The 18,070-nt window shown below is 42.5% G+C and overlaps 1 protein-coding gene across 2 annotated transcripts in view; it reads left to right on the top strand.

The window, feature by feature from the left end:
• The window catches only part of LOC109873666 (splicing factor, suppressor of white-apricot homolog), a 136,424-nt gene that overhangs the window by 52,742 nt on the left and 65,612 nt on the right, over nt 1–18,070 (top strand). For both annotated transcript variants that reach the window (XM_020465317.2, XM_020465316.2), the window contains exons 11-12: nt 16,913–17,018; nt 17,546–17,779. In XM_020465317.2, coding sequence (XP_020320906.1) covers nt 16,913–17,018; nt 17,546–17,779 — 340 coding nt within the window. The remainder of the gene's footprint in view (nt 1–16,912; nt 17,019–17,545; nt 17,780–18,070) is intronic.

The raw sequence follows: 18,070 nt of genomic DNA, 5'->3' as shown, positions 1-18,070 counted from the left end.
CCTCTGCTGGATATTATACACTTCACATTAGTCTGCTTTGTAAGGTGCATAAATAGTTTTTTTCCTCACAGTGCTGACTATGGAAAAATAATATGTTCATTCTAGCAGTCGTCTCTTACAGCTGCCGAATACACACTCATTTCTCCCCAGTCTGAGCAGCCTAGTGTTTGGCACACGCTGCACATCTTTAATGTGCTCTTTTAACTTTGTCAATGAAAGCTCCCATTTTAGAACTGTTTGTTTTCTTCGCCCTTAGGTGTGGTTGCTACGTTCTCATTCAGTCCTATCCACCTGCCTGCATCCTCTCTCCCCAACTGGAAACCATGTTTCCCACCTCGCCTAGCCTGGTGCTGCCTGCCAGTAGTAATCTTCTTGAGATTCGAGGGGCTATCATCATTAAATAACATTATAGATGCAAAGCATTATTTAAATGAATGCACTTCTAAATTAATTTTGTCACTTTGCCCCAGAAGCATTTAACTGCAGTGCACTCCCCATATCATATGAAGGAATGTGCCTACCTGATTTAGGGGACACAGTGAATAGTTGGGAGTTTGGGCCAATTTAATTGTAAAAGTTTCCTTAGTGTTAAATACTGTGAACAAACTTAAAATGTAGCAGTTGATGGTTCAGATTACAAGGATGCCAAGGTTATATTATTTCATATTCTTTTCCAGTTTAAGGGTTGTTCAGATTCCATTATATCTGTGGACGATGCTTTTTATATGAGCTTTCCAAAAGTTGTTTATATATTGTAGAGCTCAGTCCTTTTCGGGAGCCCAGATCATTTATTTAAGTCCCATTATTGGATGGTTCGGTAGTTGTCCATAGGTCAACATAGCTGACCTAAATTCTAAATCTAGAAAAAAGGAGTTGCCTGGTAATATGTGTATCTTGTAATGTTCTGAAAACCATTACTGTCCATGGTAGAGGCATGGATTCCAAATTTGGACCATTGGGGGGGGGGGATGTAAAAGTCCGCCCTCTAGATCGCAAGGCATTATTGTGAAGTATTGAAGTATGGTCATTCCATTTTGATTCCCAGTTACATAGTTATTTTTTCCCCAATTTTGCACCCAGTAGAAATAGTTTGGGCAATAATTGGACCAAAGCGTAGTTTACATTTAAGGATATATCAGTGAAGACCACCTCTTCCAGAGCAATATGAGACACCATATTTCTCTCTAGACTCTTGCCCCCTGGCTGGGTAATGTCCTAACCAATTCAGAATGGTGTGAAATGTTAGCGCCTGGAAGTACAATTTATTTTCATTTTTGGATAGAAAACGTTCCCGTTTAAAACGGGATATTTTGTCACGACAAGATGCTCGACTATGCATATAATTGACAGCTTTGGATAGAAAACTGCAAAGATATTGTCTGTGAGTGCAACAGAACTGATGTTACAGGCAAAACCCAGATAAAAATCCAATCAGGAAGTGCCCCATATTTTGAAAGCGCTGCATGCCAATGACTCCTTATATGGCTGTGAATGGGCTACGAATGAGCTTACGCATTTTTACGCATTTATGTTGAAGAATAGCTGTAAAGGGACCACATTGAGCAAGTGGTCACATGATGGTTCCCGCAGAAAATCTTGCGTAAAGTACAGAAGTAGCCATTATTCCAATCGCTTCTAATGAGAAACCAATTGTCCCGATGGATATATTATCGAATAGATATGTGAAAAACACCTTGAGGATTGATTCTAAACAACGTTTGCAATGTTTCTGTCGATATTATGGAGCTAATTTGGAAAAAAGTTTGGCGTTGTAGTGGCCGCATTTTTCAGGTCGATTTGACACGCCATCTTGTCGCTCTTTTAGGAGATTCTGAAATTTGAATTTGTCAGTATTAATCATGGTGGTCAGACAAGCTCATATGTCTATTGTCTATTTTCTTGGTTAAAGAAAATAGTTGTAGATAATAGTCTGAAACCGATTCGTGAGAATGATTTATACCTGTTTGAGTAGAAAGTGTCCTCTTTTGCTTTAGGATTACGTCCTCACCAAGCATCAATGAGTTTGTAATCAAAGAGTATATGCTGGAGAGCCTTGGTTGCGTGTGGATTGTAGTTAACAGATTTGTCCTGCATGTCCGAAATGACATGTCTGTCCCAATAACCAGATGGAATTCAGTTCATTCTAACAATATGTTCAGAGAATCAAAAAACCTAGGATCATATCAATTTGGAGCGTACACATTAATAAAGGCAATATTCTTTTCATTATGGAGACATTTAGGGAAAGTGATTCTGCGTTCTCGGTCTTCACCTTTACCCAGGAGGGTGATTGAGAGTTTCTGACGTATCATTATGATAAAGATGTATTGTTTGGGGCTGATGGAAAAAGAAGCCCGTTTGTACAAATGGTTCTCTATTCTATGTGAGTCCTTTTGTAGCAGGTGTGTTTCTCGGAGCATTACTATATCAACATGGTTTCTTGCTAGGATATCAAGACAGCTGGAACATTTTATAGGAGAGTTTAGGCCTTTCAAATTCTAAGAGAAAATAGCTAGTGTTGCTATTGTCAAAAAAATGATGTATTATTAATTGTTGTTATCTTTACTGTTAATACGCCCATGGATGTAAAACAAAAAGCAGTACCCAGAGGGAAACCCAGCCATTGGTCGTTCCCCACCCAGTAAAAGCCTCTTAAGTCATTATCAGCATTATTATTATTATTAGCAATAACGGCTAAATTACTGTAACAACATAATATATCCTACATTTTTTTAAGTATGTATGTTCTTTTCTACTATGTAAAAAAAAAATAAGGGTTTACGCAAGTAATGCAGTCTATAATTAATCATGACCTGTAGGTCAATTTCTCCCTGGGAGGTAAATTCAGCAGCGTGAAATGGAAGACAGCCATCAACAGGAAGACAAAAAATGACTGTGTGGTAGCCCATATGGGATTGGCCGTCTATCCTAATCAGTTTAGCCCAATGGGACTGGCCGTCTATCCTACACAGTTTAGCCCATATGGATTCAATGCGCTGTAGCCCAACAAAGAAGCCACCCCAGTCTGTATGACACTTCAGTATATTTTCCATTGTTCATTAATTGGTGTGGAGTCATCAGTGTCTAAATTAGTGGTCACTATTTTTAAGGCATTCCTAGTCGTTCACCAAACATTTCTGTAAAAAACCTGACGATGAAGCCTTCCCGGTACAATTTTTTTTCATTTGTTGCTGTTGGCGGTAGGTGCACATGATTCATCAGTCCTAGCACCAGGAAGGCAAAGTGTTCCCATTTTGGACCATTTCATGTATCTGAATGAAGAATTCTGCCTACACGGCAGGGCCAGAGAGCAGATCAAGTGCACCTATCAATCAAATCAAAATCAAATGTATTGGTCACATACACATGTTTAGCAGATGTTATTGCGGGTGTAGTGAAATGCTTGTGCTTCTAGCTCCGACAGTGCAGTAGTATCTAACAAGTAATATCCAACAGTTTCACAAAATACATGTAAATCTAAGTAAGGAATGGATTAAGAATATATACATATGTCAGAGCGGCATTGGACTAAGATACAGTGGCATAGTATAGAATACAGTATATACATATGAGATGTGTGTAAATATTGCATCACCCAATTAAAGTCACTAAGATACCGTAGAATAGTATAGAGTACAATTTGAACATATGAGATGAGTAATGCAAGATATGTAGACATTATTAAACTGGCTTGTGTTTAATTTCCTTACAGTGGCCAGTGATTCCTAATCTATGTCTATAGGCAGCAGCCTCTGATGTGCTGGAGATGGCTGTTTAACAGTCAGTGGTGTAGTATAGAATACAGTATATACATATGAGATGGGTGATGCAATATGTAAACACAATTTAAAAGTGACTAGGATATCGTAGAATAGTGTGGAGTGCAGTTTATACATATGAGATTAGTAATGCTAGATACGGAACATTATTAAAATGGCCAGTGATTTCTAATCTATGTCTATAGGCAGCAGCCTCTGATGTGCTAGTGATGGCTGTTTAGCAGTCTGATGGCCTTGAGATAGAAGCTGTTTTTCAGACTCTAAGTCCCAGCTTTGATGCATCTGTACTGACCTCGCCTTCTGGATGATCGCAGGGTGAACAGACATTGGCTCGATGTCCTTGATGATCTTTTTGGCCTTCCTATGGCATCAGGTGCTGTAGGTGTCCAGGAGGGTAATGCATTGGGCAGACTGCACCAATGGCTGGAGAGCTTTGCGGTTGTGGGCGGTACAGTTGCCGTACCAGGCGGTGATACAGCCCAGCAGGATGCTCTCAATTTTGCCTTTGTTAAAGTTTGTGAGGGTTTTAGGTGTTAAGCCACATTTTTTAGGTGTTAAGCTGACTGAGGCTGAAGAGGCGCTGATTGCTCTTTCTTCACCACACTGTGTGTGTGGGTGGACCATTTCAGTTTGTCAGTGATGTGTACGTCGAGGAACTTGAATCTTTCCACCTTCTCCACTGCAGTCCCATTCATGTGGAGAAGGTGGAAAGCTTCAAGTTCCTCGATGTGTGTTCCCTCTGCTATGTTTTGTTGACGTTGAGTGAGCGGTTATTTTCCTGCCACCACACTCCCAGAACTCTCACCTCCTCCCTGTAGGTGGTCTTATTGTTGTTTGTAATCAAGCCTACTACTGTTGTGTCGTCTGCAAACTTGATGATTGAGTTGGAGGTATGCTTGGCCATGCAGTCATGGGCCTACCGCTGGCCAATAAGATAGCTCAGATCACCGTGTCTGCACAGTTTCCTCCAGCCAAAGAAAAGAGTAACCTGGAACGCACAGCAAAGTTAATACTGTGAGATTTCTCACCACGGCTTCCTCCCTCACACTGGGACAGCATCACAGACATAGTTTAGGCTGTGTATGTATAGCATAGCTGAATATTGAGCCAGTCAAATTGGGGTTAGCCTAGATCTATCAGCTCTTCCCCTGTGTGTTGTGCTTGATGTGCTTATCAAAGAAATCTTGAATCTCCTTGGCAGTGGAGAATGTGTTTTCAGGCTATGCTCAAACCCTACACCCCAACCCGAGCATTCCGTTCTGCCACCTCTGGTCTCTTGGTCCTCTCACCCTTGCATGAGGGCAGCTCCCGCTCAGCCCAGTCCACTCTTCTCTGTCCTGGCACCCCAATGGTGGAACCTAGGACAGCAGAGTCTCTGACCAACTTCCCGAAAACATCTGAACTAACAGTCGCACGTGACTTTTTGATTTGCTGATAGCTACTTTTTTAAATGTTTAATATCTTATGATACTGTATGTAGTTGTCCCACCTAGCTACAGTTGAAGTCAGAAGTTTACATACACCTTAGCCAAATGCATTTTTCACAATTCCTGACATTTAAATCTTAGTAAAAATTCCCTGTCTTAGGTCAGTTAGGATCACCACTTTATTTTAAGAATGTGAAATGTTAGAATAATAGTAGAGAGATCTATTTCATCTTTTATTTATTTCATCACATTCTCAGTGGTCAGAAGTTTACATACACTCAATTACTATTTGGTAGCATTGCTTTAAATTGTTTAACTTGGGTCAAATGTTTCGGGTGGTCTTCCACGAGCTTCCCACATAGAGTTGGGGGAATTTTGGCCCATTCCTCCTGGCAGAGCTGGTGTAACTGAGTCAGGTTTGTAGGCCTCCTTGCTCGCACATGCTTATTCAGTTCTGCCCACAAATTGTCTATAGGCTTGAGGTCAGGGCTTTGTGATGGCCACTCCAATACCTTGACTTTGTTGTCCTTAAGCCATTTTGCCGCAACTTTGGAAGTAACTTCCTGATTGATGTCTTGAGATGTTGCTTCAATATATCCACATAATTTTCCTGCCTCATGATGCCATCTATTTTGTGAAATGTACCAGTCGATCCTGCAGCAAATCACCCCCGTGTTTCACGGTTGGGATGAAGTTCTTTGACTTGCAAGCCTCCCCCTTTTTCCTCCAAACATAACAATGGTAATTATGGCCAAACAGTTCTATTTTTGTTTCATTAGTGGACAGAGGACATTTCTCCAAAAAGTACGATCTTTGTCCCCATGTGCAGTTGCAAACCGTAGTCTGGATTTTTTTATGGCGGTTTTGGAGCAGTGGCTTCTTCCTTGATGAGCGGCCTTTCACGTTATGTCGATGTACCTGCTTCTAAAGCCATGACATCATTTTCTGGAACTTTCCAAGCTGTTTAAAAGGCACTGTCAACTTAGTGTATGTAAACTTCTGACCCACTTGAATTGTGATACAGTGAATGTTAAGTGAAATAATATGTCTGAAAACAATTGTTGGAAAAATTACTTGTGTCATGCCCAATGTCGTTAACCGACTTGCCAAAACTATAGTTTGTTAACAAGAAGTTTTAATTAGAGGTCGACCGATTTAATCGGAATGGACGATTAATTAGGGCCTATTTCAAGTTTTCATAACCATCGGAAATCGTTAATTTTGGACACCGATTTTACTGTTTTGTTTTTTGTTACACCTTTATTTAATCTTTATTTAACTAGGAGTCAGTTAAGAGCACATTCTTATTTTCAATGACGGCCTAGGAACGGTGGGTTAACTGCCTCGTTCAGGGGCACGACGACAGATTTTTACCTTGTCAGCTCGGGGGATTCAATCTTGCAACCTTACAGTTAACTAGTCCAACGCTCTAACTACCTGATCACATTGCACTCCACGAGGATACTGCCTGTTACGCGAATGCAGTAAGCCAAGGTAAGTTGCTAGCTAGCATTAAACTTATCTTATAAATAACAATCAGTCAATCAATCATAACCACTAGTTAACTTCTCTAGGGTAGGGGACAGCATTTGGAATTTTGGATAAAAAGCATGCCCAAATTAAACTGCCTGCTCCTCGGGCCCAGAAGATATGATATGCATATAACTGGTAGATTTGGATAGAAAACACTCTAAAGTTTCCAAAATTGTTAAAATAGTGTCTGAGTATTACAGAACTGATTTGGCAGGCGGAAAACCGAGAAAAATCCATTCAGGAAGTAGGATTTTCTTTGTTTGTTGTAGTTTTCTATTCAATGCCATTACAGTATCCATTGACTTAAGACTCAACTTGCAGTTCCTATGCCTTCCACTAGATGTCAACAGTCTTTAGAAATTGTTTCAGGCTTGTTTTCTGAAAAATGACTGCCTTTTCTTGTTTAACTTTTATATTGACGACTTTATTGTACGGTTGAAATATTTTTATTATTTAGGCAAAAAACAACCTGAGGATTGAATATAAACATCGTTTGGCTTGTTTCTATGAACTTTACGGATACAATTAGGATTTTTTTTTTGTCTGTCTGTTTTGACTGCGTTTGAGCCTGTGAGTTACTGAAGAAAACACGCTAACAAAACTGAGGTTTTTGGATATAAAGAGACTTTATCGAACAAAAGGAACATTTGAGTAAATGAATGTCTTCTGAGTGAAAGGGATTAATTTTATCTCTATTTCTGACTTGTGCAACTCTTCTACTTGGCTGGTTACTGTTTGTAATGATTTGTCTATTGAAATACAAATGGTATAGAGAGAGAGTCCTAGAATTCCTATAATAACTACAACCTAAAACTTCTTACCTGGGAATATTGAAGACACATGTTAAATGGAACCATCAGCTTTCATATGTTCTGAGCAAGGAACTTAAACGTTAGCTTTCTTACATGGCACATATTGCACTTTTACTTTCTTCTCCAACACTTTGTTTTTGCATTATTTAATCCAAATTGAACATGTTTCATTATTTATTTGAGGCTAAATTTATTTTATTGATGTATTATATTAAGTTAAAATAAATGTTAATTCAGTATTGTTGTAATTGTCATTATTACAAATAAATAAATTAAATGGGACAATTAATTGGTATCAGCTTTTTTTGGTCCTCCAATAATCGGTATCGGTATCGGCATGGAAAAATCATTATCGGCCGACCTCTAGTTTTAATGACTCCAACCTAAGTGTATGTAAACATCTGGCTTCAACTGTAACTTGGGCTGTATTGGAGAGAATCTCAGTCTTAAATCATTTTCCACACACAGTCTTTGCCTGTATTTAGTTTTCATGCTAGTGAGGGCCGAGAATCCACTCTCACATCGGTACGTGGTTGCAAAGGGCATCAGTGTCTTCACTGCGCAGTTTGCCTAGGCCAGAAATCTGGCAGTGACTTCTGATTAAATTCACTTTTCACAGAACCGCTTGTTACAATTTCAATGAGGTTCTCTTGCTCAGATATCTGTAAGTGAACTGGAGGCAGGGCATGAAATGGATAACGAATCTAGTGTCATCCGTTTTATATTAAGCATTTTGAGGCAATTGTAACTTTTTGGGCCACCTGTCCAAATTCACATAGAAATGTGAGTTATAGATCTTTCATTCCCGTTGAAAGCAAGTCTAAGAAGTAGTAGATCTGTTCTGTGTTATTTCTATGCCTTCTATTTTGAAGAGTTGTTTTTGCTTATTTTACTTTTGGTTTTGTACACCAACTTAAAACAGCTGAATATACAGTGTTTTTGATTATGAAAACAATATTTCACAGTTTAGATGGTACAATGATTCTCTACGCAATGACTTCTTGTCACAAACTGAAATTAGGCAAACTATTAGAATTTTAGCAACCAGGAAATGGTGAATAGAGCTGCAGGGAGCTATTTTTGAACTAGCTACAGTTTGCATTGCGAGCCACCTTGATCTTGCGAGTTTACATGAATGGTTCGCTGCAGGGATGATTACGAGATGATGGTGGCTTGTGAGCCTAAGCAACAGTAGGCTCCATGTGTCAGGGCTTTAGAGAGAGCGGGAGCAGAGAGGGAGAGCGATGTGGTTCTGTTGAGTATCTCTCCAGAGACAGCTTGGCTGCTGGGGCTTCAGCTGGTTCCTGCTGAAAACTATTAACATTATTGTGGCTTATTGTAGCTTGTCCTCAAAGTCTTGTTCTACACTGCGAAACACATTTTAGATGGGAGCATTTTAAACACACTTTCAGTCACTTTTTTATTGCACCTTTTTTTTGGTTGTGCATCATTCCTGAATTGATGAGCAGATAGTTGGAGAGTTGATCATGTATTCTGTGTGTGTGGACTTCACTTTAAAGCTAGGGCTAACCTAAAGCATTTCAAAACACTCCTGGTGGGCAGAGAGATGCAGCATCTGGACACACACACACACCTACCATACATCACACTCCAACACATGCCCTCCTTCACACAAACACTTTCATGATGCAGCACCAATGATGTGTGTGTGAAGGAGGGTACGTGTTGGAGTGTGATGTATAGTAAGTGTTTGTGTGTGTGTGTGTGTCCAGAAGCAGCATCTCTCTGCCCACCAGAGGAGTGTTTTGAAATGCTTTAGGTTAGCCCTAGATTTAGATCATGATGCAGCACCAATGATGTGTGCAGTTTAGGGCCTTTTTCAGGCTACTCATGCTGTGTCAATCCTGAGTCTTGGCTTTTGGCTGTAGCAGTCCCTCCCCTTTCCACCAGCTGCTCGGGATGCAGGCCTGACTTTGATTCCTCCGTTCTGGGTTGCTTGGATGTCCACTCTCTGGCAGTGGTCCTTCACTCCAGGGCCAACCACATTGCATGGCTGCCTCTGTCCCTGCCTGTCTCTCCACACCCTCCAGCAGCTCCAGCCTCCATCAAAGGCCCCACAGTAACAGACTGGTGGGTAGAGCAGCAGCGGATCGCTGACTCCAACAATATTCAACATTTCCCCCCACTACTGTTTTGTCAAATTCTAAGGCACGTTCAAGCTGCCTTTCTGAATCGACTCTTCCAGTAAAGTGAGTAGTGCCTTTACCCTCCTCCAGACTCTATCCTGCTCTTTCCTCTCCTCCACTCTACTCCTGTCCTCTTCTGCATCCTTTCATACTGTAAAGGTTATGATCCACAGCAGTGAGAATTATTCCAACTCCTTCTCTCCCTCCCTACTCTTTCCCCTTACCCCCCTATCTCTCCTCGAGTGACGGAGGTAGATTCATCACCTTCCTTAAGCCGTCCGCCCGCCTGACTTAAAAGCTCAGTTAGCCACCTGGCAGAAGCCATTGTTCTTGATTTGTGCCTGCGGCTGTGTGACTCCGCTCCGCCGGTACCTGAGAGAGGCTTTGAAGCGCTGAGATGAGGGGGTTCACCTCCGCGTCCTTGAACGCGAGTGGTTCAGTTATTTCTCGCTTCTCTTCCTCTTTTTTTGGTGACTGTCCCAGTTCCTAAGTTGAGGTAGTAGCTCCTCCTCTCTTAGACACTGTGATGACATTTCTCTGTTTTTAATAATAGTTTTCTCTTTTCATCACATCAGACCCCTCTTAATAAAGTGGGGTGAGATTGAGGACATCCATTATTGAAAGAGACTGCTTTCCCTTTGTTTTGGTCTATAGCGAGGTGTGACAGGGGGAAGTTAAGACTGTACTTACTTACTTCCTCAGGAAGCATAGGCCATCAACGACTCCTCTCCATTGTACTCTGTTCTGGGTAGTCATGCTAATCTTCCATTGCTACCGGGTTGTTTTTAGTGGTTTTCCATTCAGGACGTTGTAAAATGCTTTGCGTCACTTGTTAAAACCACTGTGCTATTACAACTAACTGTATCGACAATTTCCTCCTAAAAACATCTGAAATGCTTCCTATGAGGTTTTTCTCAGCCTCTCCAGCGGCTTGCTGCACTACTTTATTCTGCTCTATCAGCAACATATTGGGATGAGGGTCAAAGAGCACTTTCGGTAGCTGTATTGCTAGAGATATCTTTTCAGTTATCTATCCATGACAGGTTGCTTTTCACTGCTAAGCAATGGACTGTTTTGACTAGGTGGAATACAGCTATGACTGGAAGTGACTTCTTTGTCGCAGGTTAAGAGTATTAGGTTAAGGTTAGGGTTAGCTAAAATGCTCTCCTTACCTGCTACAAAAACCTAAGTCCGGTTGGGGCTGTACTCACAATCCCCTGAAGGCAACCACTCAAGTCCATCTCTTTTCTCGCCTACAAACCATCCACCCAGTGCAGTACACACACACAAAAATCCTCATCAATTTGCAGAGAAGAATGGGAGGAACTCCCCAAATACAGGTGTGCCATTCTTGTAGCGTCTGAATATTTAAATTTGAGATATCCTTTTTCCCCTTTATTTTTATACATTTGCAAAAATTCTGAACCTGTTTTTGCTGTGTCATTATGGGTGTTGTGTAGATTGATGGAAAAAAATATATACATTTTAAAATAATTCTGTAACATAACAAAATGTGGAAGTGTCAAGGGGTCTGAATACGTTACGAATGCTCTGTATTTGAGAGACGGAGAAGACTGTTTAAAGAGGAAACCGATGATGCCAGGGCAGTATCATGAACAGGATGCTACAGACAAAGAGAATATATAGCGTATGAAATCATACCCCAGAGGAACATATAGCAGAAGGCTTATTCGAAATGACTGCATCCATGCATGTAGAGATGATGGTCATATCTGTACCAACAGTCTGATGAGATATGAAACTTATTGATGCTTGAAACTGAATTATACTGTATTAAATACAGTTGAAGTTGGAAGTTTACATACACTTAGGTTGGAGTCATTAAAACTCGTTTTTCAACCACTCCACAAATTTCTTGTTAAAAAACTATAGTTTTGGCAAGTCAGTTAGGACATCTACTTTGTGCAAGACACAAGTAATTTTTCCAACAATTGTTTACAGACAGTGAATTTTAAGATAAATAATCAATCACAATTCCAGTGGGTCAGAAGTTTACATACACTAAGTTGACTGTGCCTTTAAACAGCTTGGAAAATTCCAGAAAATGATGTCATGGCTTTAGAAGCTTCTGATAGGCTAATTGACATAATTTGAGTCAATTGGATGTGTGGATGTATTTCAAGGCCTACCTTCAAAGTCAGTGCCTCTTTGCTTGACATCATGGGAGAATCAAAAGAAATCAGCCAAGACCTCAGAAAAAAAATTGTAGACCACAAGTCTGGTTCATCCTTGAGAGCAATTTCCAAACACCTGAAGGTAACACGTTCATCTGTACAAGCAATAGTATGCAAGTATAAACACCATGGGACCACGCAGCCAAAATACTGCTCAGGATGGAGACGCGTTCTGTCTCCTGGAGAAGAACATACTTTGGTGCGAAAAGTGCAAATCAATACCAGAATAACAGCAAAGGACCCTGTGAAGATGCTGGAGGAAACGGGTACAAAAGTATCTATATCCACAGTAAAACGAGTCCTATATCGATGTAACCTGAAAGGCCACTCAGCAAGGAAGAAGCCACTGCTCCAAAACCGCCCAAAAAAGCCAGACTACGGTTTGCAACTGCACATAGGGACAAAGAATATACTTTTTGGAGAAATGTCCTCTGGTCTGATGAAACAAAAATAGAACTGTTTGGCCATAATGACCATTGTTATGTTTGGAGGAAAAAGGGGGAGGCTTGCAAGCCGAAAAACACCATCCCAACCGTGAAGCACGGGGGTGGCAGCATCATGTTGTGGCGGTGCTTTGCTGCGGGAGGGACTGGGGCACTTCACAAAATAGATTGCATCATGAGGCAGGAAAATGATGTGGATATATTGAAGCAACATCTCAAGACATTAGTCAGGAAGTTAAAGCTTGGTCGCAAATGGGTCTTCAAAAGGGACAATGACCCCAAGCATACTTCCAAATTTGTGTCAAGATGGCTTAAGGACAACAAAGTCTAGGTATTGGAGTGGCCATCACGAAGCCCTGTCCTCAATCCTGTAGAAAACTTGTGTGCAGAACTGAAAAAGTGTGCGCGAGTAAGGTGGCCTACAAACCTGACTCTGTTACACCAGCTCTGTCAGGAGGAATGGGCCAAAATTCACCGAATTTATTGTGGGAAGCTTGTGGAAGGCTACCTGAAACGTTTGACCCAAGTTAAACAATTTTAAAGGCAGTGCTACCAAATACTAATTGAGTGTATGTAAACTTCGGACCCACTGGGAATGTGATGAAAGAAATAAAAGCTGAATTAAATCACTCTACTATTATTCTGACATTTCACATTCTTAAAATAGTGGTGATCCTAACTGATATAAAACTGTATTTTTACTAGGATTAAATGTCAGGAATTGTGAAAAATTGAATTTAAATGTGTTTGGCTAAGGTGTATGTAAACATCTGACTTCAACTGTAGCTAGGTGGGACAACTAACTCTATAAACATCTCAGTTTCGGTTAATACTCAGAATGGAAAATATTGATTGAAAGTGGGGCATACTTTCTTTCAATCCACACACACTGTTGGTAAAAGTATAGCATAGATTTAAACATCCCTATTGTAAGAAATAAGGATATGTTATTTCAAATTTTATATATGTTTATATATACACTGCTCAAAAAAATAAAGGGAACACTTAAACAACACAATGTAACTCCAAGTCAATCACACTTCTGTGAAATCAAACTGTCCACTTAGGAAGCAACACTGATTGACAATACATTTCACATGCTGTTGTGCAAATGGAATAGACAACAGGTGGAAATTATAGGCAATTAGCAAGGCACCCCCCAATAAAGGAGTGGTTCTGCAGGTGGTGACCACAGACCACTTCTCAGTTCCTATGCTTCCTGGCTGATGTTTTGGTCACTTTTGAATGCTGGCGGTGCTTTCACTCTAGTGGTAGCATGAGACTGAGTCTACAACCCACACAAGTGGCTCAGGTAGTGCAGCTCATCCAGGATGGCACATCAATGCGAGCTGTGGCAAGAAGGTTTGCTGTGTCTGTCAGCGTAGTGTCCAACGCATGGAGGCGCTACCAGGAGACAGGCCAGTACATCAGGAGACGTGGAGGAGGCCGTAGGAGGGCAACAACCCAGCAGCAGGACCGCTACCTCCGCCTTTGTGCAAGCAGGAGCAGGAGGAGCACTGCCGGAGCCCTGCAAAATGACCTCCATCAGGCCACAAATGTGCATGTGTCTGCTCAAACGGTCAGAAACAGACTCCATGAGGGTGGTATGAGGGCCCGACGTCCACAGGTGGGGGTTGTGCTTACAGCCCAACACCGTGCAGGATGCTTGGCATTTGCCAGAGAACACCAAGATTGGCAAATTCGCCACTGGCGGCCTGTGCTCTTCACAGATGAAAGCAGGATCACACTGAGCACATGTGACAGACGTGACAGTCTGGAGACGCCGTGGAGAACGTTCTGCTGACTGCAACATCCTCCAGTATGACCGGTTTGGCGATGGGTCAGTCATGGTGTGGGGTGGCTTTTATTTTACCTCTACCTCGCCTGAGGTAGCCTGACTGCCATTAGGTACCGAGATTAAATCCTCAGACCCCTTGTGAGACCATATGCTGGTGCGGTTGGCCCTGGATTCCTAATGCAAGACTATGCCAGACCTTATGTGGCTGGAGTGTGTCAGCAGTTCCTGCAAGAGGAAGGCATTGATGCTATGGACTGGCCCGACCGTTCCCCAGACCTGAATCCAATTGAGCACATCTGGGACATCATGTTTCGCTCCATCCACCAACAGACTGTCCAGGAGTTGGCGGATGCTTTAGTCCAGGTCTGGGAGGAGATCCCTCAGGAGACCATCCGCCACCTCATCAGGAGCATGCCCAGGCGTTGTAGGGAGGTCATACAGGCACGTGGAGGACATTACATCAAAGTTGGTTCAGCCTGTAGTGTGGTTTTCCACTTTAAATTTGAATGTGACTCCAAATCCAGACCTCCATGGGTTGATAAATTTGATTTCCATTGATTCATTTTTGTGTGAGTTGAATGTGCTGACAACAAAATACGTAAAGAATGAAGTATTTAATAAGAATATTTCATTCATTCAGATCTAGGATGTTATTTTAGTGTTCCCTTTATTTTTTGAGCAGTGTATATTTACACAGTTTTTTGTTGTACTTTTTTCTCCCAAATTTAGTGATATCCAATTGGTAGTTGCAGTCTTGTCTGATCGCTGCAACTCTCATATGAGAGAGAGAGGCGAATGTCGATACCCATGCGTCCTCCAAAACACGACCCTGCCAAGCCTCACTGCTTGCTCAACCCAGCTGCACCAATGTGTCGGAGGAAACACTTTACAACTTGTGACCGACGTCAGCGTGCATGCGCCCGGCCCGCCACGAGTCACTGGAGCGCGATGGGACAAGGACATCCCGGCCGGCCAAACCCTCCCCTAACCCGGACGTCACTGGGCCAATTGTGCCACTGCCTCATGGGTCTCCCGGGCACAGCCGGCTGCAACACATCCTGGGATCGAACCTAGATCTGTAGTGACGCCGCTGCGCCACTATTTCTGCCCAGGACCCATGTTTCATCCTCTTTCTCCCCCATCAAAGATGCTCATCTTCATGGAGGCAGATTCCTTAGCCAGACTAACGGTCCCCTGATCTCTCATTCCAGAGGGCCACGGCTGAAGAGCTCGCTGCCACACTTCCTTAATAGAACTGTAAAATATTGAAAAACTTCCATTAGCGACACAGAACTACCTATCTGCCTTATTTCTCGCTCTCCCTCCACCCTCTTTCTCTCTCTCTCCCTTCACCCCGCATTCACTCACACACACTTCTATCACTCTCTTCCCTTATTCTCTCCTCAGTCTGCCTTTCTCTCTCTCCCTGAGAAACCCAGGTAATTGAGGCCTAAACAGTCAGCTGCAAAGGCAGCTTTGTCAGACATGTTGCCCACCAATCATGGCATCATGCATACATACAGTGGGGCAAAAATGTATTTAGTCGGCCACCAATTGTGCAAGTTCTCCCACTTAAAAAGATGAGGCCTGTAATTTTCATCATAGGTACACTTCAACTATGACAGACAAAATCACATTGTAGGATTTTTTATGAATTTATTTGCAAATTATGGTGGAAAATAAGTATTTGGTCAATAACAAAAGTTTATCTCAATACTTTGTTATATACCCTTTGTTGGCAATGACAGAGGTCAAATGTTTTCTGTAAGTCTTCACAAGGTTTTCACACACTGTTGCTGGTATTTTGTCCCATTGCTCCATTCAGATCTCCTCTAGAGCAGTGATGTTTTGGGGCTGTTGCTGGGCAACACAGACTTTCAACTCCCTCCAAAGATTTTCTATGGGGTTGAGATCTGGAGACTGGCTAGGCCACTCCAGGACCTTGAAATGTCCACAACCTCAACTTGCACAATTGGTGGCTGACTAAATACTTTTTTGCCCCACTGTATGAAGTGGGATTATGAGTCCATCCTCATGTAGGGAGAAACGAGAGGAAACGGCCCACGTGTTGTTTTCTTGTTTGTCTCTAACGGCTAGCCTGGTGTCCAGACTCTCTCGTATACCTACTAGCAAGCTAGTGATTACTATTTGTTAACATACAACATGGTCTCTGATCTGGTGCTCAGGCTAGTCCCTTTCCTCCTATGTCCCTACTGAGCTGGTATGGTCCATGTTCAGAGACTGCACTCAGAAAAGGAGACCTGAGGCATTTGTTCTCCCACACGGAATTGGCCTTGTGGAAGTGGCTGTCCCCTGGTCCCTCCACCACTGCATGTTGCAATGATTAAACCTCTCTGTCAGTGTCTTATGGTGAACGGTGCACAGAGCGGACAGAGCATTCCAATGAGGACCATGACGACAGAGGGAGAGCGGCAGAGGAGTGGTCGGCCCTCTGTACTGTGAAATGAGCTTTCCGTTACCGTTCAGCCAGCAACCAACCCTCACTGTGCCTCACTCACATCTATTTTTGACTGTTAACTTTTAAACCCAATCCCAAACAAAGCTTTGCATATAGCATGCTGACATCACTTAGCCTAAGCACACAATACTTTCCTATAAAATAAAAAGCACTGCCCTTGTAAGTTCTAAATCATTTTCACTTCACTAATTGATGAGCTTTAAATAGCCTAGTAGTCTGGTATGTTCTAATTTCTCGTTCTCAGAACAACCCCACGCGCTTTGTTCTTAAAATAACTGTATTCTCTGTCCTCTCTGTAGCGTGGCTCTTCAGACGGCCTGGGCCCAGCGGAGGGGGAGGCAGACAGTGGCGGCGTTGGTAACTGTCCCTCTGACAAACAGCTGAATGAAGGCAAGCCAATTAAAGGTAAGACTTGTACACACACTACAGCATTTAGAGGCTGACCTTGACACAGTCCCAGTCGTCACAGCCCGGCCTGCCCGCTCTGATAATTAAACTGTCTGAGGATGCTTGTTTTTTTTCTTCCTGCTTAATTGTTTGTTTGGTGAGTGGGAATGCTGAGGCCTTTGTTGATGAGTAGACAGTAGAGGTGGTTGGGGTGGTATGCTTGTGTTTTGCGGAGTGTGTGTGTGTGTGTTTGTGTGGTTTCCTTTAGAACAGTCAGCTAGAAAATGGACTAAATGATTAGGTGGCTGCAGGCTGCTCAAAAAGCGGGGTGGCTGAGGTTCATGTCTTTGGCCCATGGTAATGACGGTTAACCCCCAGCTCAATGATTCTCTCTCCCTGTCTCTCTCTCTGTCTGCCTGCCTGCCTGCGGAAGATTAATGGTTTATGGTAAAATGAGTGACTCAGGCACATTTTTTTGTCTTAAATGACCTCCAGCTTTAACCAAACACCCCCACCCCCTCTCCCACCTCCGCCTTTCTTCCCAGTGCCCTTTGCGCCGATCTGCTTCGCCATCAAAGCCAAAGAGAATGACATGCTCCCGCTGGAGAAAAACCGTGTACGGCTGGACGACGACTCAGATGATGACCCGGACAAGTTGCTGGGCGAAGAGGGTCTGGAGGCCCTGCTGGAGGGGGCGGAGATGGTGGTCAGAGCGGTCCCTGCGACCCCCGAGGAGAAGAGACCCACTCTCACCCTGGAGGAGCTGGAGGCTAAACAAGGTAGCTAGCTACTGCTGCTCTCACTGGCTGCACTTCATATATTAACCTCTTGGTGTTAGGGGGCAGTATTTTCATTTTTGGGGGAAAAAACGTTCCCGTTTTAAACGGGATATTTTGTCAGGAAAAGATGCTAGAATATGCATATAATTGACAGCTTTGGATAGAAAACACTGTTTCCAAAACTGTAAAGATATTGTCTGTGAGTATAACAGAACTGATGTTGCAGGCGAAAGCCTGAGAAAAATCCAATCCGGAAGTGCCCCAGGTTTTGAAAGTCCTGCGTTCCAATGA

Source organism: Oncorhynchus kisutch, linkage group LG29 (genome assembly GCF_002021735.2).
Source record: "Oncorhynchus kisutch isolate 150728-3 linkage group LG29, Okis_V2, whole genome shotgun sequence".
In the NCBI taxonomy this organism is placed as follows: Eukaryota; Metazoa; Chordata; class Actinopteri; order Salmoniformes; family Salmonidae; genus Oncorhynchus; species Oncorhynchus kisutch.
Note: the sequence above shows the minus strand (reverse complement) of the source record. Positions and strands in the feature narration are given on the sequence as shown.